A 27,540-nucleotide genomic window follows, 5' to 3' on the forward strand; every position below is an offset into this window, starting at 1 on the left:
GGTTCGATATGTTCAGCTCTGTGCGGACAGCGTCATATGTTTGGCTTCATCTCTGTGTCTTCGGTCCTCGAGCGCTGTGGAGCACTCCTCAGTATCAGTGCAGCTTCCAAAATCAAGTTAAAAAAACATACTTTCAATACCTCTCATCTCCTCTCGTTTCCTCTCCCCTTGTTTTTCCTTCCTTCCTCTCCTCATCTTCTTTCCTTCCTACCTTCCTTCCTCCACTCCTGTTTCCTACTCTCCTCCCCTCTCTCCTATTTCCTTCCTCTCCCCTCCTTGCTTCCTCTCCTCTTGTTTGTTAACTTGGCGTGTCTCCTCCCAGCCAGCTAACCTCGTCAACCAAGTGATTACACTGCCACTGACAGTCACATCTGGCTGTATTTTATTATGATAGCTTTCAGCCAGACACACACACACACACACACACACACACACACACACACACAGCTTGTCATTAGACAGACTTTCTGTTTCAAATCCTTTCAGCCTGTCTGTCTCTTAGCAACAGGCAGTGAGTCAAACAAAGCCTCTCGCTTTGTGTGAATGGGACGGCATGTGTTCATGACTGTCGGTGTATCCCACGGCTCTTAGTAACTCTTTACATCGGTGGCACTGGTGCGCCAAACTTTTCCATTTAGGTGCACCAGCACATCATTTATTTTAAGCGTTACCCTTTTTTGTCAGTTCCCATACACATGGGTCATTTCTTAACACATTGAAATGGAATTAAAGTGCAGATAAATGTTTTTTTTAATGGACATAAATTTCGTAAAAGGCAGCTCTTCTTTGGCTATATTATGAGCGGTGTTAAATTTTATTATCATTTCTGACTCCTCACTGCTTCGGCTTGCTGCTGCGGGAGGGAGGGCTGCTCTGCCGGCCTCTCTCACCTGTCACGGCACGGGACGTGTCTCTTGGAGACATTGTGCTTTTTAAACATTTCAATTTGGAGCATCCAAGGCCTTAATATCAGATGGGTTGCAGGTGGGTGAAATAGGGTGAAGCTCCCCGTTAAGAGACGCTGTGAGCATTTACGCACGAGGCGCAGCAGTGTAACTTCACTGATAATTGAACTCTTCGGACACGGCGACAGGATCAGTCAGGATCTAATGTTAATTAATGTCCTGTGTTCTTCTACACATCCAAAAGGTCACACACACACACAGTCCAGGTTCATACAGTGAAACTGTTGGGAGTAAAGCAGCCGTCGGCCTGATGAATCAGAGCTGTCTAAAACATTTATTTCAGAAGCTAAAAGTTTAATTCTGTTTCCTCTGGAGAGTTTCCTCTGTCCTGTCAAGTTTATAACTACGTTTTTTAGTTTTGCTGCTTAAACGTCCCGCGATGTTTGATAAAATGATTTAATCGCGCTGCTCTTCTAGACTTTCCAAATGTTATTGGACCGAATGGATCAAATTCTGATAGTCATTTCACGGGGGCTGCTAAAAAAAATGTATCCACTGTTTTACAGTCGCTTCTTTCACAATGTAAGTCAAAGGAACGCACTCGGAAGTTGTAATTCCACTGTTTGGCCACTATGTCAAATTGGCTTCAAAGCCCGGAGCACTTCCTGGTCCTGTGTGAAACCAAAAGTCAACGTTGACTTATTTTAATTTAAATTTTTTTTCGTTACATACGAAAGTTAAGTCACGTGATTTACGTTACATGACTTACTGTGAGTTACTAACGTAGCTACTTATTTTAACCCAAACCGTGATCTTTTCCTAAACCGAACCAAGTAGTTTTGGTGCCTAAACCTGACCAAACTACGACTGTTTCACAACGTTAACCACGCGTTTATTGTTACCATGAAGACGAAGGTCCGCTACGCCTGTTGCTGGACATTTGTTGGATTATGCTCGAAAAATGGTGCATAACTTTTCGTTAGATATCGTACGGTTCGTATGAGAATACGTTGATTTGTGTACATGTGGATTCGGATCACGTCAGAGCCGATCGGCGCAGCAGCACTGCACACCCAGCTGGTGTTTGTTAAAACAGATTTTTAAAACAGAGGTCCTTCCTTGTCCTTAGTTAGTCTCTGTGTCAGAGTATCAGTCGATTTTATCATTGAGGGTTTCTTTCGTTAGTGTTTCTGAAAAGGTCGAACATTATTCTTGGATCGTCTGTCCATATTCTAAGACAAATGAATATATACTGTTGTTGTTTGTTTAAAATGACCTGCTTCTAACCAGATCAGAAAACACTCATGAATCGTTTTGGTAATGGGCACGTGTTTTAGAAGGCACTGGGAAACACAGTATTTTGTCTTTGGTTGGTCTTAGCCATCGGCACGTTGTCAAAGCCGCACCTGCGTCAGATGATTAATGCTAACAAAACAATTGCGCTTGAAGTTTAATGTCCAGTACTGTCCAAATAAAAGGGAAAGAAAGAAAGCAAAACAAAACACACCTAACCTTGAACCCCAAGCAAGGATATGTAGCAAAATGTGAGTTCAGCAAACCGTTGTACCTCTCGTGTACTTTTGTGGCATGTCAGTGCATCCGAGAACGCAAGTATTTATGTGTGTGTTTGTACGTGTACATGTTTACACGAGACTGTCCTTACAAGAACAGTGCAGCAGGTCAGAAAACAGGCTTGGTGCATGTACTGATGCACACAAAGGTTGTGATGTAAAGGTAACTTTTGTTTGTTTACCAGAAGACTCCACAGAGCTCCTCTAACTTTAATGGACTGTTTTCGATGCTCACACCCGTCTGCACCACTTTCTTCACCCAGATTTTCCCAGACAGTCGAGGGAACTAAAATGGGATTCTCAAATCTCTTGAGTCTAGTTTTATTTTCATAGTCCAAAATCACATATTTGTCTCAGAGGGCTTTATAATCTTTACCAGTCCCAGACAGTTACAGGGGCAGCAGGTCACTTTTCCTCCATGGAATTAGAAATTTTGGCTTCATCTGCGAAGCCGGTGCTTAGGTCAGGAAACCACCTCAGCCAGCATTCTGTGTGTGTGTGTGTGTGTGTGTGTGTGTGTGAGTATTTGATATCAAAATGTGTGACAAGAGTGTTTTTGACAGGAATTAACTGAAAGCAGGAGTGTTCTGCACTTCCCTTTCCACAGAAATTGGTAATATTTTTGGAACAAAGTGCTAAGAGGAACCAGGAGGAGGGGGAAGTGTAAAAAAAAAAAAAAAAAAGAGAGATACTGACGGTGTTGTATGTTGTTCAGACTGTAAAGCCACAAATGTTTTGGTTTTTTTTGGCTTTTGACGACAGGAAAATATAAGAATGATTTTACAGCTGGTTTCACATATTCAGTTCCAGAAAAGCTGCATAGAATGGAAAAAAACTGGATTTAAAAATCTCTGAAATGGAGCAATTTAGAAACGAATCGGGCCGAATTTCTGTGAGATCGGTTGTTGTTTGACGTGCAGTGTGAGGCACTTTGTAGCATTTCCATCATGCCTGATTAATCACCTGAACGATCAATGATCTGGCTCTGGGATGATCGGGAGGATTTCTAGCAGGTCAGAAATTTGGGTCGTCTACCTGCGGTTTGAGTAGTTCAAGAGATTCACGAGCAGTTGAGTTAAACAACCACCGGAGTAACGTTTTAAGATTCTGATAGTTCAGCAGATGCATGAACTCTTGAAATGACACATTAAACTTTCTCTGGGGATGAACCGTGCACCACAGCAGGAAAGCTAGTTTCCCTCGCTGTCAGTGAGTGTGAGCAGCTTGCGGCAGGTTGAGGAGGATGAATGGATGCAGGCGACGACTTCTCTGGCCCTGTTTGCGGAGTAAATAACCGCTCAGAAGCTCTCTGTTTCCAGCAGGTATATTAAGGAGGGTTGGGTAATATTTCTGTTCTGCCGAAGGGGGAACACAAACAGCCTGCGGTTTTACGAGAAGCAGCGGTCTGCGCTAACAGGACCCAGGCCTCAGCGGTGTGTTATGTCACCGCTGGACACACACACAAACCAGAACACAGGTACAAACACAGTAAACACGCAGTCACTTACAAATAAAAACAGGTATGCACACAAATATACATGTGGGTACATATACACAGGCATAAATACTTATACATACATAAAAACATGCGTTGGCACACGTGTCCACATTCATGACGCACCCACGCAGATGTTGAGGCACAGAGGTGAAAGTTTATTTGGTGGAATAAGAAACTTCCTCCAACATGCTGAGGCCACTGCTCAGTAGCTCACACACTGTGCTACAAGGAACCCATTCATATTCCTTACCTTGACTGTGTGTGTGTGTGTGTGTGTGTGTTTCTATGTGTCATGATGGGAAATCGCCCCTAACCAAGTGCTGGGAAATCTGGGCTGTGGCCTCTAAGTTTGTCTACTTTAAACCCAGGAGACCCGAGCCTTACACCCAGAACTCCAATATTTAAACACACTTATTCACTTATGCATGCAGCTGTTGTTATGATGGCTTGTTATAGGATAGAACAGGGAAATAAATCAATATAATATTGGTTTATTGGATAATATTTGATTTAATAATAATTAATATAATGTCGAACATTGTTATGGTAATACCTAGATAGATCTTCGATGTTTTCTTTTCCAGTAGAGATGCATCAGTCTTTATCCCAGGTGTATCATCCATATACCACACTGCATGGACGTATTTGAATGTAAGGTCATGTGAGGTCAGGATTGCTCTGGCACTATAAATGAGTCAGAGGCTCTGATTGAATGTAAGTAAGGGCGGAAACACAACATTTTCTGACAATGACAAAGAAGTGTATTTAATGTGGATCACATCATGGCCGATACCTGATCCTCTTAATAAGGTTAGTATCTGCCCATCAGCCCTGTTTCCCAGGTCTTTAAGGGTGCGTTACAGTTAAATGGTTTTAAGTGTTAAAGGTCAGTAAAATGTAAGTCATTCATTCTTGTTTGGTCATTAAATCCACTTTGCAAAGAGTTTCCTAAAGAACCAATAGTGATCCCAGATCACATTGTTGTATACTTCCCTCACTTACCTCACCTAAAGCGGTGAGGTTACCAAACTCTAAAAAAAGACATTTCTTTGCTATTGGATATGTTTTTAATGACCAAGAGTTATGAAGTAACATTTTAGTCTACAATCGTAGACATACAGTAGCATATGTTGACAGCGATGTTCATTTGAATTAACCATGTCTAATGAGATAGTTGTGTTTGCCCGTCATGCTGCAGCCTGACGTCACGGGGTTCAGTCAGCAGTACTCATCTGTTCTAGTCTGGTACTTTGATGTCATGCCAATGAGAGCACTCAGTCCAGCTTTACACTATTACGTGCTTGCAGAGTACCAAACCAACGGGAAGATCTCAGTGAAACGTGTCCATCAAACCGTTGCTTACCGTGCATGACACAAGGGTTTGCCTCTGTCACGACGTGCAAGCAATTTTAAACTCTGTTAAAAGGAACTTAATATTTAGTTATTTAAAATGTCCTTTTCTATTTTTAGCAATGTTCTTGCATTTCACATGAGCCAACATGGGGGGCTGACTCTGGTCCAGGATGGTTTAGTGCTCATCCCATCTGGATATTTTATCTATAAACAGATTCTAAATTAAATCCTGATATATTTCCCTATCATGATGTACATTTACATAAACCGTTAGGGAAGATTTTTCCATACCACCCACCCTGAGTATAGGAATAAAGGCACTTCTGACCAGGTGTTTTTAAATACTACTGTCATGGTCATCAGAGTCTCTGTAAGTTTTGTCCTTCACAAGCCGCTGTATGAAAACCAGGCTGTTGTCTGTTCCAGCTGATGATAAATACAACTTAATATTCAAAGCCACCAGCCGCTGTCGCTGGTGAGCCAAAAGTGTGTGTGTGTGTGTGCTGGGATCACTCAACTTTCCCCATTGATTCCTGCCAATACACACACACACTCAGTATGTGCGGCTCAGATCAGGGCCATTACCATCAGCTGTTGAAACAGGATGTTTCTGCAGTCTACCCGAGGAGTACAGAATGTGTCTGATTTGTGAGAAACTGGAAATAAAATTCCCTTTCGGTTGAATCGCCCATTGTACACGCAGAGCTGAGCTTTGTGCTTCATCGCAAATGACTTTTATTTTGTATTAGATCTTATTGGGTATAGGATTATTCAAGATTTGAGTTATTCGGTATGTTTTAGAGATGGTGAGCCAAGGAAAAATGCATACTTTGGATGTATTGCAAAAAAAATCTTAACTAAAGGTCCACTTACTGGCTTTTACAGTGCTCTCAACCACCTCTCGTGGTCTTCATCATGGAAATGACTCAGCTGTCATCACGTTTTGTCATTGTGATGACAACTGAACCATCTCTGTGACAAATGAGCACAATCCTTCCGCTGAGGAAGAGTAAGAGGTGCCCTGGAAAAAGCTAGTGAGTGGACCCTGAGTGAAGATTTCCAAGCTCAAGAGGGAACTTTCCTGCTCAGGCCTCAGATGATACCTGAAGGTTTTCTTTTATGGAATATGGTTGTTCCTCATGCCAAAAGTCTTTGTTTTCTGAAACCATTTTATTGGAAGTGGGGAGAGGGAAAGACAAGAACTTTTCTCCCGCATGTTTAACTTTAAAACTACACAACTTGTTTTTAACTTGCACAGTTCTGACATATTATTGCATCATACATCAGTGAAACTTTGAACTAATAATTTTGTGTTTGTTTTTCCTCCCCCCCATCACTTCTTATATCCATCCTAATTTCTAAACCCTCCTTCCTACATTCCTTTCTACCTCTTAACCTCAATCCTTCCTTTTCATCTCCCATCTTTCTTGCCATCTGTCCTCCTTCCTCCAGGAACATGATCAAGTCTTTCTACTCAGCCAGTCTGCTGCTGGATGTCTTGTCTGTGTTCGGGGAGTTGTCAGAGGAGGTAAGATAAAGGCCCAGTCGGGAATCACAAGTTTGATCTTTGCAAGCTGTTTTCAAACTCTGTGTGCGGCTGTGGCTCGTGGAACATTTAGGTACTTCTCATCAACTTGTAAAATTGGGAAATATCTTTTGACCTTATATTGACCAGGTTTTTGCGCTCAGGTGGTCATTGGCGAATACCGAATTTATCAATTTAAACTACTCTGATAAAAAAGGGCTACTGTAAGATGCATAGTTAAGGTACATAAATAAAGTCCACTGACATCATAGTTACTGTTTGTTGTTTGTAGCTTGGACATATTTTTAATCAGTGTTGCAGAAAAATGTACTTTTATATGAATATTTTACGTTATTTATCCTCCCACCAACCTGTGGTGGAGTCAGTCATGCTGTGCAACCAAACTTTGTTCAAACCCACAGAACTTTATTTGAAACTGTAGTGGAGATTCAAAAGATTTCAAATAATTTTGGGGAAAATGAGTACAAACATTTATGGAAATATCTCACTCAATGTAAACATCACTGAGATTCACTAAAAAGTTACTGTAGAAGAAGCTGATACAGAATATATATGATTCTGTCAGACAATGTGGAATAAGATGATTAAAAGGCCCTGCAGTTCCAGTGTAGCTCATACAGGCCCAGAACAGTTAAAAGAGTACTCCACCAACTTAGCATTGCACTCCTACAGTATTACATTGTTGCACTCACTGTGGACAGTTTAGTATAAAAATCGATGCAGCAGAATCAGAGATATCATAATTTCTATTCCACACATTCTTCTTCCTTGTCAAAACTTGGCACCTACATAACCCACAATGCAACTCAATCAGCAACACGTTATTATTTATTTAGATCCTCGTTAGCTACTGTAGCAACAACAGTAGCTACTCTTCCTGCGGTCCTAACAGTTCTGTCAGAGATTCAGGTGTGTTATGCTAGTAGCGGCTAATGCAGCCTGCAGCAGAGAGGAGCAGCTGCAGAGGTCTGCTGAGCTCACTGCTTTCTGACTCCACACCAACACTTTAGTTTCATCTTCAAACTTGTAGTCTTCAGCCCCGACCGACGCCGACTCGAGTGACATCACTTGAGGACATTTAGCAGACTCCACACAGCTCCCTCTGAGACACTGAAGGCTTTATACTGCTTATTTCACATATGCAGTAGTACTCCCCAACACCTGGAAACACACTTTGATGTTTAAAATCGGTGGAGTTCCCCTTTAAAGAGTGATCTGTTGTGTAATGTATGCGTGCCGCATCAAATGTAGTGATGTACAAGCATCGAGAAACACGAGTAGGGACACTCGTGTAAAGTTTTATCATTAAACGTGTGGTCTACAGGAGGTAATGTGTCTTTTCCAAGGTTGTGACACACACACCCACACACACACACACACACACACACACACACACACACACAAGGATACACGCCTATTCATCCTATGAATGTGTGACACACAGCAGGTCTTTCTCGACATTGTGTCCAAGTCACCCGGAAGCCATTAAAACATCAACAGGACACTTACGTCCATGCAGTTAGCTGTTGTACAGTGAGGCCTGATGGACACACACACTGAGTCCACCATCAGACAATGAGTCCTCAGAGTGGCCGGTGGTTAGTGCTCTGCAGACAGACAGTCAGGAGGGATTGAGTTTCAGGCAGTAAAAAGGTTTTCAGCAGCTTCCCGGACGAGCTGAGTGGAGCCAGTGATCAGGTGAGTTGGCACCATCAGGAACCTTTTTTCTCGGTGACAGCTTTCCTTCTGGACTGCACTGTGGTGTAGTGAGTAGAGAGGAGTAGAAACCAGGTTCAAGCCCTCCATGTTGGGCAGAATTCACCGTACTGAAGTGTCAAGAGCAAGTGAGCAAGAAACTGAATTCCCGCCTACCTTACCCTGTGTAGCTGCCCCTGACCTCTTAAGCCTTAAGCCTGCTATTATCAGTACTACCCTCGCAGTCAGATGGTCTCTTCTCCAGTCCTGACAGCAGTCCAATATATTTAGATTTTATTTTAGTAAATGTTACAGTTATAGAAGTGACTCTAAACTGCTGTACAACAAACATCAAACAATTGACAAAAACAAAACATGTAAGCAATAACAAAAAGCAAGAGAAACAAAAATCTTGGATAAAGGCAAGACTGTAACGATGAGTTTTAAGCATGAATTTCAAAGAAGAGGGATCTAGGTTCTCTAGAAAGGTTTTTCAAAACCACTGAAGTCTTGATGACAAAGGCAGGACCACTTTTACTCTCTGTTTACACATATGGACTCAAACATGTGACAGGATGCCATTCATTGTGAGTTTAAAGAGTACAGTCTAGACCTGCTCTGTAGGAATAGTGCAATGAGATAGCTTGTGAATTGGCGCTATATAAATAAAATTGAATTGAACCCCGAAAAGCATGCTGACGTGGCCAAAGTACTTAGTTGTGCATCAGTATATTGGCAACATGAGAAAATATATAGTATAGTATAACATTTTTTGGTAGTTCAAGTTCCTCTTTGAATGCTGAAAGGAACTCTTAACCCTGCCTGGGTTAAAGCCTTGCAGAGGACCGCAGTAACATGTTATCAACACCGGGTTTCAGCGGAAAGCCATATCTGCGTTGTTCTATCACCTAGGCTGTCACAGCGCTGAATCGCTGCAGACAAAGGCAGTGTTGACCATCTGTCTTAGTGCCTACAACTGTGATTATCGCTCTCCACCAGGAGTCAGTGAGCCCTGACAGGGACAGTGTCAGGCTATACGTTCCACATTCAGACGTTTATCGTCTGTTCATGCTACAGAGAATAGGTATTTATGTTTGACTTGACTCGTGGCTCTTTACAGGAGGCTGTATATACAACCTGAAGAAAGGTGACATACAGGTGACATACAGTTTACCGACATCACCTTTACCTAACTTACCTAGCTTAAAGCTAGACTGTCTAGATTCCTACGAATATGCTCAAAGATTGTGGGTCAAACGCTCAAATCAAATTTTCAAACAGTATATACTAAAAGGACGTTGTGTCTAGCTGGTAGTATTACAGACTCATGTTTTATTTGGGGAATACCAGCTTTTGCCACCAAATAGAAGATTTAAAATTCTACAGGTTAGATTGAACAGATTATGGAACTCTTTCCAATCCAGTCCAACCCAATCCAATCCAATTATGACATGTTTTTGTAGTTCACAGTATAAACCACAAACAATAGCCACATTTTTCATGTTTTATGATATAAACTAGATCTAGAATGATAAATAAGCTCATTGCAGATCAGTATATATGCCAGGTTATAAGTAACAAGAGAGTGCAGTACAGAAATGCTAAATATGTTTAAAGGTAGTTTAGAAACAGTGTCTCCATGACATACTTTGTCCACCAGGAGCACTGACTAAGTTTATTTCTACACAGTAAAATGTCCCAGTCAGTACATATTGTCATTACAATTGTTTATAAAAACAAGCTATTCCAGGGATCCTTATCCAAAATGTATTTTAGGGTGTCTTGGTGGCATGTGCCATGTGCCATGTGACTGTGGCTTCCCCGCTTCGAATCCGGTTAGGAACAGAATGGGAACATTTGTTTATTTTATGTGTTTATAATAATGGCTGATTTATCATCAGATTTTTTTAACTCTCAAATATTGATTAAGCTTCAAAAATCCAGTATTACTCAGGCTATAGCAGGGATGCACTTGAACCTAAAGGGAATTTGCTTGCTTAATGCACAGATACTTAATTTTTCTTAAGGTGGCTTTTTTTTTGGTGTTTTTTTATTACTTGGAGTATTCATACTGTCAGTATTGTTTTTTGTGTGGTATGTGTGTGTGTATGTTTTGATGTTTTAATAAACTGCCAGATGGGCCACGGCCAGATTTTTCACTTTTGTGGAAAATAAAATTCTATTATATTCTATTCTGTTCTATTCAAATGATGTTCAGGAGATATTTTTTTTCCATTTTTCCCCCAAATTTGAAGTCCATCCTCTACTGTTCAGTTTGGGAAACCGATACCTCCCAGTCTTGGAAGATTAAATAGCTTCTCAGTGAGTCACCTTTCTCCTGAAATTTTGTAATGATGACATTAAAAATCCTTTCCTTCCTTTGTGTGGTATAATATCACAACAGTGTTATTTCATTGATTAGAAATGACCACCTGTAGCCACTCTTTTTTATGGTAAGACTTTGCCTAAACAAACACAACTTTACCACAGAAAAGACGTCAGCACTCCAGTATTCCATTGTTTGGTAGAAGCAGGAATTTCTCCATTCATTCTTATCAGCTTTGCCAGTGTAAATCTGCTGCCCTCTCTTCTCTTTGGCTCTCCAACACGTTTCACGTTTCAAACATCCTGCCTCTTCAACCCATTCTCATGTACCCTTACCACCCTTATCCCAATTAACCCCCTACTACCTCTACTTACTGTTGACTTCTAACCTTTGCCCCTGTTACCTCTTTCCTCTGGCCTCTTCACTAACTCCCTACCTATTGTCCCTAACAGTTGCCCAACCTTTAATGTCCCAACATCCCTGCACTAACATCTGCTACTTGTTTTAATGCCCGAACAACTAAAATACCCCTTTGATTTATGCCTAAAGTTTTCGCCATTCTTAATGTCCTCAACAAATTGCACTGACCTTTTCAACAACTGCCCCAAATAATTACCCCACCTTTAATGTCCAAACATCTAATGTCTACCTTCTTAACCCCTGCCCAAAATGATTTCTCAAATTGTTTTAATGTCCTCAACCAGTAATACTAACCTTTTTCAACCACTGACCCTAACAATCATCCCTCTTTTTATATCCTCAAAAACAAATTCCTTCCCTCTTTCCCCACCCCAAATGCTTTCTCCTCTCTTAATGTACCAAACGCTACCTATTTCAAACCTTGCATCTAAAACTTACCCCATTATTAATGCCTCCAACAACCTAATATGTGCCCTTTTCAGTCCTGGCCCAAAATTATTTCTTAACTGTTAATGTCCCCAATAATTGTTACCTTCCTTTTACCCCCTAATACCTACCTTTGTCAATCCCTGTTTCTAAAACTTAAACTAACCCATTTCAATCCAAGCCCAAAAGGATTTCTCCACCCTTAAAGTCCCCAAACATTCCATTAACCCAATAATTGCCCCACTTCTTATACCGTTGCCCCTAACAATTGGTCTAATCTTAATGTCCATAACAATTTTCACCTCTACCTCACACAATGAATATTTAAGTTCCCAACAAATAATACTTTTCATTTAAACCCTGGCCAACTCACTTTCAGTTCAATTTCAAATTATGTCTCTACTATTTGCCCTAATGTTATTTTCTCCTACCACTAATAACTTCTTCTTTTTACCTAAAACAATTATCCCACTTCTAATACCCCTAAGGCCTAAAAACCAACCCTGCTTCTAAAGATTATTATTGTCCCCACCAACTAATAACTGGATTGTTCCCATCAAGTAATTCACTTTTACTTATTCTTATCTCTTACTTGCTTCCAATTAATGTCTACTGCGTATCACCCAGAAACCCCAAAATCACTATCACACCACCAACCCCTTACCCTCTGTACTTACCCGTTATGTTTACCCTGCCTAACCATGGCTAACTATGCCCATCTTAACTTCTGCTTCCTGCCCACACATACCCACTTCCCAATCACTACCAATTATCAAATTCCTACTATTTACCCCATCCCTTACCACTCACCAACTCTCACCTACATTTCATTACCCCTACTCCCTGCAGACTACCTTACAAAACAATTAATAACCCCTTTTATGTCTCTCTACCCTCTTATTCGACCTCTACCAGAACATCCAGCACAGGAAGTACGCCCGCTGGAAGGCCACCTACATCCACAACTGTCTGAAGAATGGAGAGACGCCTCAGTCCGGGCCCATTGGCATGGACGAGGACGGGGAAGCAGGTGAGACACACTGATATGGCACTGGAAGACACACACTTACATAAAGACACATATCGCTGTGCTCCCTGTTATGAAACAATTCTCCGCTTTCTCTCCCGAGCTTCCTCTTCAAAGAACTCTGAGGCCAACTTCCTTTGTTGACATGGTTTTGTCTACGTCTAGGTATGCGTGTAAGAGTGTGTTAGTCTAACCCTGTATGAAGCTTGGCTTTGTATTGTGTGCCTTATCAGGTCTGGGACTATTGCAGGAAAGACCTGCGCTAGACTTTGGGAGATTAGTGTGCTTAAAGTTGATTAGTCATGTAATGTGTTCTTACATCGAAGAAAGTTTGTGTGCGAGAGAAAATTCAATTATTACAGTCTGAATAAAACATTGGTATTTGTGTGTGTGTCTGAATGTACTATGGCTGTGAGGAGCCTCCATGTGTGTTAATGCACGTGAGATTGACCTGATATTTATTTTTATTATTCTCTGTTTCCCTCATATCCAGTGTGGATCAACTTGGAGTCCCTGACCTTTTATCACATTGAAAAGCTCTGGCCTCTCAAGCCAGGCTTACACCAGGAAACATAACCTTTAGGAGAAAGAAAGCACAGGAAAACACCACTAGATCCAGAGGAGATTGACTAAATGAATTAGACAACAAAATAGCCATTGCAGTCTGTAAAGTTCATTGCGTTCTGAGAAGCATGTGGTGGGAAAAAACAGGGCAGGAAACTAACCTTTTTGTGTGGCTGCCACGGGGGCCTTTTCTTCGTATAGTTCAGCCTTTTTAGCAGATAGATAGCAATAGATTAGGACCTCCAAATGATGATTTTCTGCTCGAGTGGCTGTTTGAGTGGTCCAGTTTACCGGCCATCCTCAGAGCTTACCAGCATTTGTCTTTTGGCAGGTGGTTATTCAGTTTGATGTCTGCCTTGGGTTAAACTTAAAGTCCACACAAAATGGCCTCAGATGTGTTTTGAATTTCTTTGTGTCTCATCTGGCCTTTTCCATCTTTTTACTTTTATTCTGTTGTTATTAAGAACCCACTGTAAAGGGCTTTACACAATTTATGTAAATTATTTTTCCAATCCTACATGTTCCTTTTTCTAATTTTCTCCCTCATCATGGATTGGGTGAGCACAGCTATTTATCAAAACTCGGCATTGATTGCTTGGATATAGTAGTATTACTTATTGTTTGATCAAATGTTTCTTGATCTAAATCAGAAATGCTGCACAATGTCAGTCACTTATACTCGCTGTATTTAGTTAGAATCTTTCGGTCAGTAGACCTTTATCAGGAAAAATTAATCACACATAAGTGGCTCTCAGAGTAGCTTAGAGCCATTGCAGGGGTGGTGCATGACCAGGGGGCGAAAAGAAGAAAAAACAAAAAAGAGTGCTGTGATGCTAGCAAGGCTAACAAGTCAGATTAGCAAAATGTACAGTAGTCAGGCAGCAAAACAACATGCAAAGTATAAAATGGACAGATTTGTGACAAGGAGGAAAAGAAAAACAGGTGATGCCAGGCGATCTGACTGACAGGCAAACTTGTCAGTCAGATCCAAAATATGAAGAAGTCTGTCTCGCTCTCAAGCTCAATATACCGATATAAAGAGCCTTGTGTATTTTTTTTAAATTGCATTATTCTTTTCCATGCATCATACACATCTGGTTGCTTCTCAATATGAAGTTTTTGGTCTCATGAACCTGTTATTGAGACTTTATGTGTGCAAGAACTCTGATAAAGCTTTCGAACTTTGGTCATTTTAGACTTTGTTTTAGTTTAGTAAAGTTCTTGTACCAACTGTGTGTGTTAAAACAACATTTACCAATAATGCAAGTTTAGCAAGGTTTTTGTAGAAAACCATGTTTATATCCTTTAAATTAAAGTATTGAAAAAGTATCGTTTTGGTATCTATACCAAAACTCTAGTATCTTATTGACATTGGTATCAAAACATTTAAAAAATACCCAGCTCTAGGACAAAGGTAAAACTTACTGAAGAAAGATTTCTCTTCCCACTGTTTGTTTGGCTTCAAGTTTAATTAAATGTTGCCATAAATTTTGATAATATACTGCATGTAAGTAATACTTGATTAAAATTATGATGAATTACCAGGAGAAGATGTTATCTCTTATTGATTTCCTTCATTACATGAGTTCCACTCCCTAAGGGAGGGGATGGAGATAAAGAGAATCAGATGAGTTTGAACCTTCAAAACAAGTGAAATGTAGACTGCAGCTCAAAATCATGGCTTTGGAAGACGGCAAACCTCCTCGAGTGTAGCACTCCGGCGAATTGTGTGATTATTCTGATAATTCCAGGACTCTAGTGACTTCTTCAACTACGAGTAGAATTTATACTGGGCCGCATGGGACTCTAGCATCTGGACTCATTTTCAGATTGCACTTTGAGGGCTAGAAATTGCATCATGCCTCTTGAGAAGACACAAGACCAAACAGGAATGCATTATGACACGAACACCTATGGGCTAACACACATTCGCCTTCCCTCTAGGGGAAACTCTAAACGTATTTTTCATGTCAGTGAACTGATGTTGACGAATTCCTCACTAAAATAAAGGCCATCTGCTCGGTCACGCCCACTCACTCCACATACATGTGGGTGTGTTTGACCCAAACACCGCCTGCTCACCCATGACATCACCTCGAGGAACCCTCAGCACACACTGTACCTGCAGACATGTGCGCACAGTTTCTTTCCCTCATCACGATCTCTGTTATTCTTTTCCTCTAATGTCTCTCACACTCTTTCACTCCCTCTGTTTGCTTACATACTCTGCTCTCTCCTTCTCTCCCAGTGTGCATTAGGGTCTCCATGTCAGTGATGACATCATGATAGCTTATTCCCACTGATGCATAACACCGCTAGCACTCAGCTCATATCACCCACCCAGTGTGTGTGTGTGTGTGTGTGTGTGTGTCCTGCTCCCTGGTGTTTTTCTTTATTTATTTATTTTTGTCTGCATCAGGATTTTATCAGCATTTCAACACTTGTGTGTTTGTCTTTCTGTCTTTTCTTGCAGACACATCAACAGCCCAGATGTTTGCTTTTTGTGTGTGCATGTGACATCTGTCCCCCTATCAGAAAGCATTGCTTACTGACATGATGATTTTAGACTGACTGTTGTTGTTGTTAATCCTGTTGACACAGCATCATTTTGGCCAACCAACAGACTTTCTAGGCCACTGTGGGGTCCAGAGGTTTGACACTAAAGTGGCTAAGATCTCAACTGACACCTGTTCAAAGTTTAGAATTAACATATCTTAGCTTTTGTCTTTATTTGACAGTAGATACACAAGAAACATGACAAGATCAACGGGTGTGACATGCAACAGCCGCAATCGAACCAGAGACATTGCAATTACACAGTATGTGTCTAAGACCGCAACACCACGGGGACACGCCATCTTAGCAACGTAGCTTTTTGAATATCCCTCCATTGATTCTGTCTGACTGAATTTCTAAGTAAACCAGTGTTGTAAGATTTTCCAGCTCATGAAAGAAACTACTCAAGTCACCACTGTTATATTTACCTCTTTTTATTTGAAGGCTTTTTTAAAAAAATGTTCTTGATTATTTAATTGTATGTTGTTGTGGTCCCTAAACAAGTTAAGTTAAGGCTGCACTTATCAATATTTTTGTATGAACAATTGATGAAATGACTATGTAAAGCTTTGTTCATAGCCCAATATGGACGTGGACAAAGACATCTGTGGACTCGCACACGCTTTTATATATACGACAGTCAGTGGTCTGCGTATGCAGACGCGTTCCACCGTTTGGCTGAACAACAAGAAGAAGTCAAAAAAAGAAATTGGTGTGTGCAACCGCTTAATGAGAATAGGACAGAGAGACGGGGGAACACAGTACACACTGTACAAACAGTACACGAAACACATGCACAGTTGCTGCAAAGTAGTGCATACACTCTACATGCCCAAAATAATAGGCATATTAATTGATAATGAAAGTAACTGTTAGTTGCAGCCCTAAACCTTATTTAATAAAGGAGACTAACTAAGCCAGTCACATTGTTGATTCACTTCACTAATCATATATAGGTGCTTTCTTCATTTTACCAAAATGGTTAATTGAAATGCTGTTTATACTAAACCCATCAAACAAATAATACATTCTTATTTTATCCAGGTGACTTAAAGGTTGTTTCTATTTAACCCATACAACAACAGTGAGACAGAGCCAGACAGCATGCATCATAATCAACTATTCTTTCTTTTCGTCAGTCACTGACAGATTGCTGTCTTTATTTCTGAGGCATATATCAGCTGTTACTACCTTCGCAAATGGACAGGGAGACAGTATGAAGGGAGTCCCTGGTGTGTTACATTTTATTTGACATGCAGACTTTATGGTTACAGTGAACTGTACCACACAACCCGGACACCCACATGCTGTCAGAACAAGGAACAAGGTAAAAATAGGTTTTTATTTAATAATTAGGCCACCCTGCCACTCTCTGCTTCTAGTATTTGAAAATGCAGAAGGTCTCTGGTAGTCTTCTGGCTCTCCACAGGTCAGAAGTCCATGTTTTCATTTTATTTAGTCAGCACTACGCTATTCTGTTGGACAGGCCTCCATATTCTGGTTGCTTCTGTGTAACAGCAGGCACTGGACACTGCAGTGATATGAACCAGTTTAAGTAGGTTAATTAACCTCTGGAGAGTTGTATGACTGTGGTTGACACACACACACACACACACACACACACACACACAAACTGTCTCACACTACCACACAAACTCACCAACACAGAAATATACCAGTGGTACTTACAGAAAGACCATTGTCTCACAGCAGCTGTAGCCTGACTTTCCATTGGCTGGGAGGGGGATGTGTTTAGCAATAGGAAAGGAATGGATGGAGGGAGGGAAGGGGTGGAGGGTGGAGGGTGGAGGTTGGGGGGCCAGAGAGAGAGAAAACAACTTCCAATGCTGAGTTGTAAAAATATAAAGGATGTGTTCTGTGACCCAGTTGTCAGAGGCAAGCGTATTGAAAGGGTTGTGAAATCTTGCCACCATTGCAGTCAGATCCAGTGAGACACATGGAGGATATGAGAATATATAGAGAGAGACTGACAGTGATACAGTTGGCTTTGAATGCAAACAAGCCTATTGGCTACAGTAACTTTCATAAAAAAGATTTTAATTTAGACACTGTAAAGCTCGTTGATAAATTATGATTGACCAGCTAATAATTAATGTTATGATGGACTGGCTGACTGACTGAACAACTAGATGATGTATTTACAGCATGTAAAGGGTTCGATTGAACGTACATCATGGAGGTCAGCGTATTTTGGGGTCAAATTTCAATATGGCAGAGCGCGATGTCGCACTTGAGCATTTGGTGTGAAAGCTGAAGGTCTCGCATCAGAGCTGAGCCGTGAAAACTTGCATTTCCTATAGCTGATCCTAAAGTCTCCTGCTGGTTCACCAGTGAACTGTGTACACTGGGGGATCATGGTCTGGTCATGGTGTCTTGAACCCTTAGGAAAGGACAAACATCGGGGTTGGTGCTGGTTCCATGCAGGACCACAACAGCTCGGGTCAGCACAGTTATCCCTCACAGTAGAAATGCATGTGTTCACCACTTAGCACGGCACAGTTAATGCGGGCTAAACCAGGCCTGTGGAGAAATGACCAAAATGTCCTTGCTACACTGGTGACATTTGCCAGCCAACATAACTTTAAGAGCAGCTGGATAGCTCCTGACAGGGGTAGACTGTCTGACTGACTGAAAGAACAGAACTATGCAGAGCTCAGAAACTATTGTCAAAAGTGCCCTTTGGCAAGACACTCAGCCACTAATTGTCCCAGTGGAGCTGCTCAGTCTCCAGCAGCAGAAGAGTTGTCCTGTGAATCATCCTCCCTGCTGCTGTAAACAAGGATGTCTTCTTCAGGATGGCAGGAAGCAGACTTTTTTTAGTCCAAACTGGCCACAGTGTCTACTTATTTCCAAAATTCACCAGCCAAACGAGATTTTTAGAATAGAATAAAAACCTCCAAATTAGGGATGTCAGTTTCGGTTAATTTTGCTTTCGATAGTCCGACAACCATTAACCGCTAACTAACTGGTTAATAGGGTTAGAGGACGCTGGCCAACGCACTGCTCCATGTCTCCACCACACTAGTCAGCTTCTCGGCGAGGTTGTCTGACAGAGGCTCTGAGTGAGAAGCACACTGGACCGTTGACAAAGTGACATGTAGTTGTGTTGTAGCTTTCGTTTGTGAGAGCTGTCCAGCAGTCGGTGGTCAGAGCTAGCTTGTCTGCCCTGGCTAAATTGACTTAGCGCTCATCCTTCTTCTCCTCAAAGTGTTTTTCAATGCGCTTAGTCACAGTTGCTTTCGATGGCATAATGTACTCGAGCTTGAGGCACCGAACTAGCTCTTTGAATCCCTCAACCTCTGCCACACTGATCAGCAGCCACACTGGCAGCATATCGGTCATCAATCATTCGGCACAACAACTGGGTGATGGCCTCGGAACGGCGAGACATCCTCGGACATGGCAGCTTGTTCTTGTGGTACAGCATAGTGCTAGTGCGACTACTAAACTGAAGAGTAGCATCATACAATTTACATTTGACTTTGTTGCCTTTCTGGAGGAAATGGTCCCACACGGAGCTTTGATTAGCGCACTTCATTTTTTACTAGCGAAGCCATTTGCGGAGTGTCTATGCAAATTAACTTATAGACCGACGTGTGTAAACGGTCAAAAATATTCAGTGGTCTACCGATGAACCGTTACCCGTTGACATCCCTACTCCAAATGATGGTTTTTAACGTCAGAGGGTTAGTACACCGACATACCAGAATCTACAACCAGCATTCATAAGTTTCCCTTGCTAATCTTAATATACTTGTCTGCCTGAAGAGTGGTTTAGAGTGATGTGACCCAGAGAGACGCTCTGGTACAAATCTACATATAACCCACTGCAAATGAGGTGATGGAGAGTCTCAGATGGCAGGCAGTCATTATTCTGTGTGTGTGTTCACACTGTGAACTGTCATGGAGTAAAGTGTGGCAGAAGAAGGCAAAAACGGACAAGAGACTTCTTTTTTTCCTTTTTTGTGTTGTGTTGTCTCCACAATCTAAATGATGCATGTACTGAGACAGGCACACAAACTGACACACGAGACGAAATCATCTGTTAACCAGTCGTCTTTACATCTGGTGTTAATTATCTCTTATGTGCGTGCCTGTACATGTCTGCATCCATGCCTTTGTGAATGCATTTATCCTTGTTTATGTGTTTGTGTGTATACGTTTGTGTGTGTTGTTTGTACAAGTGTATATGTGTGCCCTTGTCCCTGTCAAAAATGTAACATTGCCCAACCAATTTCCACGGCTGTTATTGGTCCCAGCTCGTGTTGGCAGAGAGCTGATGGAGATTAGCTAAACTCTCAGGCTGTATTTCATTCATGGCACACGTGTACCTTTGGAACTTAATAGTAGTGTGGGAACATTTGCCTTTCAGGATCCTTTGCCACTCAAAGCACGGTATTATCACCAATTAAGTAGTTAAAAAAATAACTGAAACTAAAAGTAAGGTTAGCTTTTGCAATAGAAGAAAAACAATCTAAAGCTACCAAAGCTACTCATAAAAACTAAACCGAAATGAAAAGTTAAAGGAAAATGATGGTTTATTACAACTTGATTTTTATTTGTGAATCTCTGTCCATTTTTTATCAGTAATAATAACATTGTACTCACCAAGCGTATAGCTGGGATCTGTGAACACAGTGATGTCATTAAACAGAAGTCAGAAACACGAGAAGTCGTTCAGTCAGACAGGTTGGAAACAAACCAGCAGTTTATACAGATTATCTCACCCACAGAGATTCATGAAGACACTTTAAACTAATTACATTTATCTCTCTTTGATTTAACAAAACTCAAAGTCCAATTTCTAGTTTGCTAATGCACTCATTTTGCCTTACTTAAAGCATTTCAGCAGTAAAGGAATGTAGTTATAGTCTGTATCTTGATGTGACTACACAGAAGTGACTGTGAAGCTGAAAAATAGTTTGAGTGCTCACTTAACTTTCTCTGGATAAACAAAGTTTAACAATTTAATGAAAGACAAAATATTCCAGCTAGCATTTGTTAAGTGTCAGATCTCCTCTTAATGCCCGTCTGCCTTCCTGCCTGTAATGCAGTAATGACAGAGGTCGGGGCTTAACATGGTGTCAAATACAGCCTGTGTCTGCAAATCCAGCCCAACGTTTTTAATCTGTCAAAATATCTTTGGCTGGCAAGAAATGTTTTCTTTGTGTTAGGTGTGGTTGCTGAGAGAGGCAAGGTTTTCAGCTTGAGGTTCATGTTTGGAAGATGAAAACTCCACAGGCCATTTCTTTCATTCTTTTTGTCTTTCTTTTATAAGAATTTTTCAAGTCTTCTCATAGGCATCTCTGTCCTTTTTGTTTTGAGCCATTGCTTTGATTTGTAGGATAATTGTTTTGAAGCACTACCTTTTCTTTCTTTCTTCTCTCTGTTGGTGCATGTTTAACTCTGAAATCTTCTATTTGTTACACTATTTAACTCTTACTCTTAAGACGGTGTAGTCCCTCATTCGTCCAGGAGTGTTCCATCGTAGAAAAGGTTTCAGTCGTAGTCATCTGGACACTGTTTTCAGAATCAAGACGTTTCAATTGTGAAAATGGTCTGAGAACTCAGAAATTTAAGCTACTCTGTGTTGCTTAAGCCCCGCCCTCAGGAAGGAGTCTACCTGAGTGTCTGCTGTTTACCCTGCCTAGTTTCACCTGAAACCTAATTGTTTCCATGATGGCCCAGTAATCAGGCCCATTGTTTTCTGGCTGCACCTCCCTCATACCTGATTACTCTTACTCTTAACTTAAACATAACTGTGTTAACTCAAAGTGAATATATAGGTGTACAGGTTTATGCTTTAATAAAGCTCAGCCTACCTTACTGAACTGTGGTGGCCGAGAGAGCTCAAAGCACTGCAACTTAAGAAAACCTGCAAATAGACAAAACACAAGCAAAGAAAGAAAATATCTTCACCACTTCAAATATATAAAACTGCAAATATATAAAACACAACCAAATTAAGAAACTTATTCACCAATTTGACAATGCACATGTAGCGTAAAGAAACAACAAACAAATAGAGAAAGGCTGCAGCTCTTACAGAACACAACGGAAATTTAACGCTAAAAACTAATGAACATTTCGACCACTCATCAGTGATGTTTGAAAATCAACCAATAGTAGTTGCTATAACTTTTAACCTTATGATCCTGTGTTTCCAATAGACTGAATCACCGTGACGTCGCGCTAACAACAACAGTCACTTCCTGGTAAACAACTGGTAGTTGATTTGAATTGCAGATATGTTTATTTCTGCTGTTATTCCCAGCCTACCTATTGGACGTTTGTGCTGTGCTTATTTTATGTACTGTGCTCCTTTGCTAGCGTCTTTTATGAATAAAATCTACCCAACAGCGTTGTCTCGCCGCCGGTCGGACTAGTTTTGGATAAGAGCTTTAATTTTCTTTAGTCTGTGGCCCAACAGGTAAATTAGGTCTCCAAGCTAACGTTAGTGAAAGTGTTATTAATGAGAAATGAAAGCAGAAAACATGTGTTTTTAGATGAATGAGATGCACTCACACTGAAAACATTCAACATGTTGCTACAATTGAATTGTATGCAAAAATGTTATGTGACGCAGGGGTTTTCTACTCTGAAGTTATTTTAAACAGACACTGCGATTCGGTCTGTATTATTGGAGATACTGGCTACTAATACTAACTAATAGTAGCGTGGTCATCTGTTCAAAGTGTCCACCAGAAACTTCTTTTGTGTTTTCCTTCAGGTTTTCAGTGCGACTTGTAGTGTTTCTGTATTTGTCTATTTGCAACGCCTGTCTTTATACTGCGTATGTGTTTTCAAATTGTTTGATGTATTTGCCTGTACATCATTTATTTGCATCACCTTTTTCCCCAAATGTGATATTTATGTTGTCAAACTACAGCTGGGAAAGATGTTGTTTTTTTTCATTTGCTTGTTCATTCTTATAATAATAATCACAATAATTAATAATAAAAAGTTTATTTTTATAGCGCTTTTCAAAACCAATGTTACAAAGTAATTCGTAATTAGTAATTACACATCAATATCACACTTACTTACAAACTGTTCACAGTTTTACCTCTTGCCTCATAACATAACATTGAATTTTGTAACCAAGCCTGAAAACATCAAAAGTGGAATAGATCAGAGATCAGAGAGCAAATTCAAATAGTTTCCAATAACTTTAACAAAGTAAATGTTGCACATTGTAGAAATAGCTATGCCTAACAACATGCAAGGTCTTGCTGGGTTTCAATACCTTTTTCATACTGAATGATAGTAAATGGTGTTTGTTTCGGGCAATGTAATCAACAATTAACAAACATGTTCGTATGTCCAGAATTCAGAAATGTTGGTAACAAATGCAGTAGCATAATAATAAAAGCATATAAAATCACGCACTGCTGATCCAGTCATCAGCAGTCCTACTGCACACAGTGAAAATTCTGAGAAAGTCCCTGCTTCATGCCCCGTTTTTCATCTAAAACCAATTTCTGATTGAATGTCTGTGAATGTGATTTACACACTTTCTGGCAGTCCAGTTTAATCTCATTCTCATGAATTCTAATCATTTCACCTAAACTCATTTTTGAATGCCCGTCACCTGAAGGAGCCTTCACCAATGAGTTTTCACCAATCTGTTGAACTCTTCTGTAGCAGCAGATTTTCATTTCTACAGCACCTCATATCTTTTTAAGCATTGACACCTCTGTATAAGCTAAGGGTAAGCAATTAGATGAATACATCATGAACTGGCAATGAATGCTTTAGGGCATATGCCGTAATTGTGTGGTTAATCAGAGAGATGTGAGTTGCATAGACTGTGATGTCTTTTTTTTATTTTCTTACATACATTACGTCACTTCTAGTATGTACAAGCTTTACCAGAAGAACCTGGTTAATTTTAGTAAGTCCAACATCTTGGACGTAATATCACTAGATATTTAATTTGCTCCTGTCTCCTTCCTTTTTCTCACTTTTGCCAATTTGTATTTTTTCAGTCATCTCAGAAGTGGTGAGTGTTGGTGTTGTGGTTACTTGCTCGCAACAATCCAAGAAATATGGATATATATTTTCTTAATGGTGTGTTGACCCACAACAACCTGTACAGCTGCAAATATCTCAACTACGATTGTTACGACCTTTTTTTCTTTCCTACTTTTTTGTAGCATTTTATAGTGACAGAACATGGGATGCAGATCACAGACAAATACATAGGTACTGTTAACAGGGATTTAGGTGCTATCGCCCTTTAGTACTGAAAACAAAAGGGAAATAAAAAAGACAGAGTCGGTTTTCTGAGAGTAATAGTCCTATTTCATCCAGTATTTTTCACCCAGTGTGTAAATCATCTTTCAAAAAGGTCTATAGCATGGGGGCTTCTCTGGAGACAGCATTTAGTAACAGCCATAAAGATTTTCACTGGCTAGATATCCCTTTTACGCAAACCTTTAGGCATATCTCCAAAATACAGAGAAAGAAATTAAATATCAATACTAAAATCGAGTGTCCTTGACATCAGATGTTTCACTTTCTCCCAAAAAGACTGAATATGTGAGCAATACCAGAACATGTTGGCATAGTCGATCAGTGCTGCTCGTCGCCATTTCTGCTGCCATTTTTCGGGCACAGGATGATGACGTCCGCATTCCTAATACCACCTACGAAGCTCTGATTGGCTCGGTAGTTTCTGCAACTGGGAAAACCAGCCATCAATGAACACAGAACCTATTTGAAGCATTGAAAAGATCAGAGATGTTGGCGATTCAAGAGGTCTGGAACCACGCTACAGCAATATACAATTCTAGAAAAGATGTTCTCGAACCACAAACAGTTTTTGTTGGAACTACTTTCTACCAAATAAATAATCATTCTGAGTATAGAGTAGAGTATAGAGCATTTAATGAGCTGTTTTATGCCTTAAATTTGGTTTTTTGGCTTCCATAGTCAGCAAGTCACAGTTACATAGGGTGCAATAATCTCAACGCTGTCCTTTTTTTTCTCTCTTCTACTGTCTCTCTGTCAGATGAGTATGGAGCTGAAGGTTGGTCAGGCCAAGGTTTCTCCCACGGGGGTTCCTTCAGGGCAGGGCCTCCTTCCGAGTCTTTCAAGGACCAGAATTTGAGACCGGGTCCTGCCCCAGGGATCGGCTTTACTCCCAGTCCAGGATTGGGGCCATCAGCTCCCACCACCAACTTTAACAACATCCACATCCCACCAGGGGCCCATGCACCAGCCAACACTCCAGCTGAGCTGCCTCCACCCACAGGTATGAAGCAGAGAGATTCTGTTTGTATCTACACAGAGCTTTTAGCCACACTAACGGCAGGACATGGATGGGCAATCATTGTCGGTCCAGACATTCATGTTCCCCAGAGGATGAGTTGTAATCACTTTGGCGATCCCCTGACTTTTCATCTAGCGCCATCATCAGGTCAACATTTTGATTCATCCAATACTTTGTGTTTAATACTAATTAGCAAATGTTAGCATGCTGTCATGCTAAACTAAGATGGTGAACATAGTAAACATTGTACCTGCTAAACATATTAGCATATGAATGTTAGCTGCTAGCTTGGCTGTTGACTCTTAGTCGCTATAATCAAACAATCGCTATAATGTCAAAAACTTTTTTAGAAAAAAATCAAAGCTGAAATAAGTCTTGAACCACATTTTAGTAACATCCCAATGAGTAAAAGGCACCGTTTTATTCAGTTATCACAATTTGTTTTAAAATCTTATTTTTCAAGAAATTACAAATTCTCCATGTTGTTTCCAAGTAAATATAGTTAATTTAAAGCTTGATTCAAATCATCTTTTGACTGCAGCCTGAATAGAGCCACAGTTAAACCGAAACTTCCAGGTTCTGTTTCAGAAATAATAAAACTCCATTCAAAATCCTGTTGACATTTGTAATCTCACTAATAACTAAAAATCCAGCCTTGGGGCAGAGCCTTCCTCAACAGTGTGTTGTGTAGTTCAGACAATATGTTAAGATATGGACAGTAATAATGAAAAAAACAATCTAATATCCTTGTTTATTCAATATTTCTATTTTTAGCTTGGTACCTGCCTTAAATAAAACCCCATTTCCCATAAGCCCCAGATCATCACGGGTTAAACACAGCTCGACAAAAGAGGCGAGTCCATGGGCGAAGGGTCACGGTTTGCTCAGACATGTCTGTAATAACAGACTGGACGCTGTAGAAGCTTTTAGACGGAAGATGTTAAAGGCTAGAAAGCTACAAAAACTGCTTGTGAAGAGAGTGTTGGTGGATATTATGGAAATGGATGAAACCAAGTCACAACGACACAAGTAGCTGCGCTAGGAAAATTCCATGGGATCTTTAGAGCTCAGGAACAGGTTTCGTTTGAAAGAAATGCTGAATGAGCGATTTGCATTGAGTTACAGAAGCTAGTGGAACAGAGGCTTGACAGGAAGTGACCTGTTGGTTGACAACAGCAGCTCCTCTTATTCAAATGAAATAAACCTGCTGAGTGGAGAGACTGTAGTTCATGGTTGGCCTAATTAGACTGGACAGCAAGTCTTCAGTAAAGGGAGCCATGCAGGTCCAAGTCCAGTTGTGATGCATTTACTGGACTTTATCTGAAACTCCCTGTAAAGAAGGTTGGGTCTGTGATAACTATTGGACACAGTATTGTTGTATCAAACCTAGTGATATAATATAAAGGTAACAATGGTATGATCATTACTGGAATTGTGTTTCCAGCGTCCCATTATTCTCTGATTATTAATTTCGTAAGCTGAGTACAGGATTGTTACTTACCAGCCCTTCTTCTATCTGTCTTGGAATCCCTCCTTCTCGCTAATTTCCCCCGATAGCACTGAGTACGTGACAACCTTACAATTTTCTGGCACTGCATTCAATAACACACCTCCCTGAGAGACTCCCTCACACACTCTTCAACAAGTGCTGTGAGTGTGTGTGTATTTGTGTTTGGGCAGATTTCCTCACGAGGATATAAAGATGAGGGAAATGCTTCAAAGTGAGGATCTTATCTGTGGTCAGATTTCACTCCTACAAGGTTCAGCAATGATTGTAATTATTGAGATGTTGACAAAAAGACATTGAGTTATACACACAATCTGTGCACACAGTAAGACTTAATTGTACCCCTGTGGCAAATCAGAGTGTAAAGACAAAGGGTTATGTAACTCAGTTTCTTTAGGCACTGTTGCCTCCTCACGAATTTGTGTGCATGGGTGAGAGGAAGTTTTGTTTTTTCCCATGTCGATGGACGGAGCACAAGACAAAGTGTGGTGGTTAGTGTGAATGTGCTTTACACACACATACATGCACAAACATCAAGTCATTTAGTTGATTATAGACAAGCTTCTGCACGAAGAGCTGGCAACAGAAAATATAAAGACTCTTTCCCACACACACACACAAAGACATATTGTTGGGTGTTGTCTGGCTGGCATTTAATCGCTGTTAGTAAGAAGTGATTAAATAAAGTGAGCGACGGCGGTTGACCTTGGTGCTCTCCCAGTCGCCAAATAGCGTCGCTGACAGACGAGGTGTGTGTTCACTCCCTGTGAGTGTTGCTGATAGTCTGTAGGCTGTTTTCGATCACAATGCTATCTGTCGGCTTCAGCGTGTGGGAAAGCGAGACGGGATGT

At 40.6% G+C, this 27,540-nt stretch overlaps 1 protein-coding gene across 3 annotated transcripts in view; it reads left to right on the plus strand.

Annotated features, from left to right (window-relative positions):
- vta1 (vesicle (multivesicular body) trafficking 1) overlaps positions 1-27,540 on the plus strand; it is a 68,869-nt gene that overhangs the window by 24,298 nt on the left and 17,031 nt on the right. For all 3 annotated transcript variants that reach the window (XM_044168093.1, XM_044168092.1, XM_044168090.1), the window contains exons 4-6: positions 6,780-6,855; positions 12,656-12,770; positions 24,922-25,164. In XM_044168093.1, coding sequence (XP_044024028.1) covers positions 6,780-6,855; positions 12,656-12,770; positions 24,922-25,164 — 434 coding nt within the window. The remainder of the gene's footprint in view (positions 1-6,779; positions 6,856-12,655; positions 12,771-24,921; positions 25,165-27,540) is intronic.

The sequence above is a fragment of the Siniperca chuatsi genome, linkage group LG16 (assembly GCF_020085105.1).
Source record: "Siniperca chuatsi isolate FFG_IHB_CAS linkage group LG16, ASM2008510v1, whole genome shotgun sequence".
Classification (NCBI taxonomy): Eukaryota; Metazoa; Chordata; class Actinopteri; order Centrarchiformes; family Sinipercidae; genus Siniperca; species Siniperca chuatsi.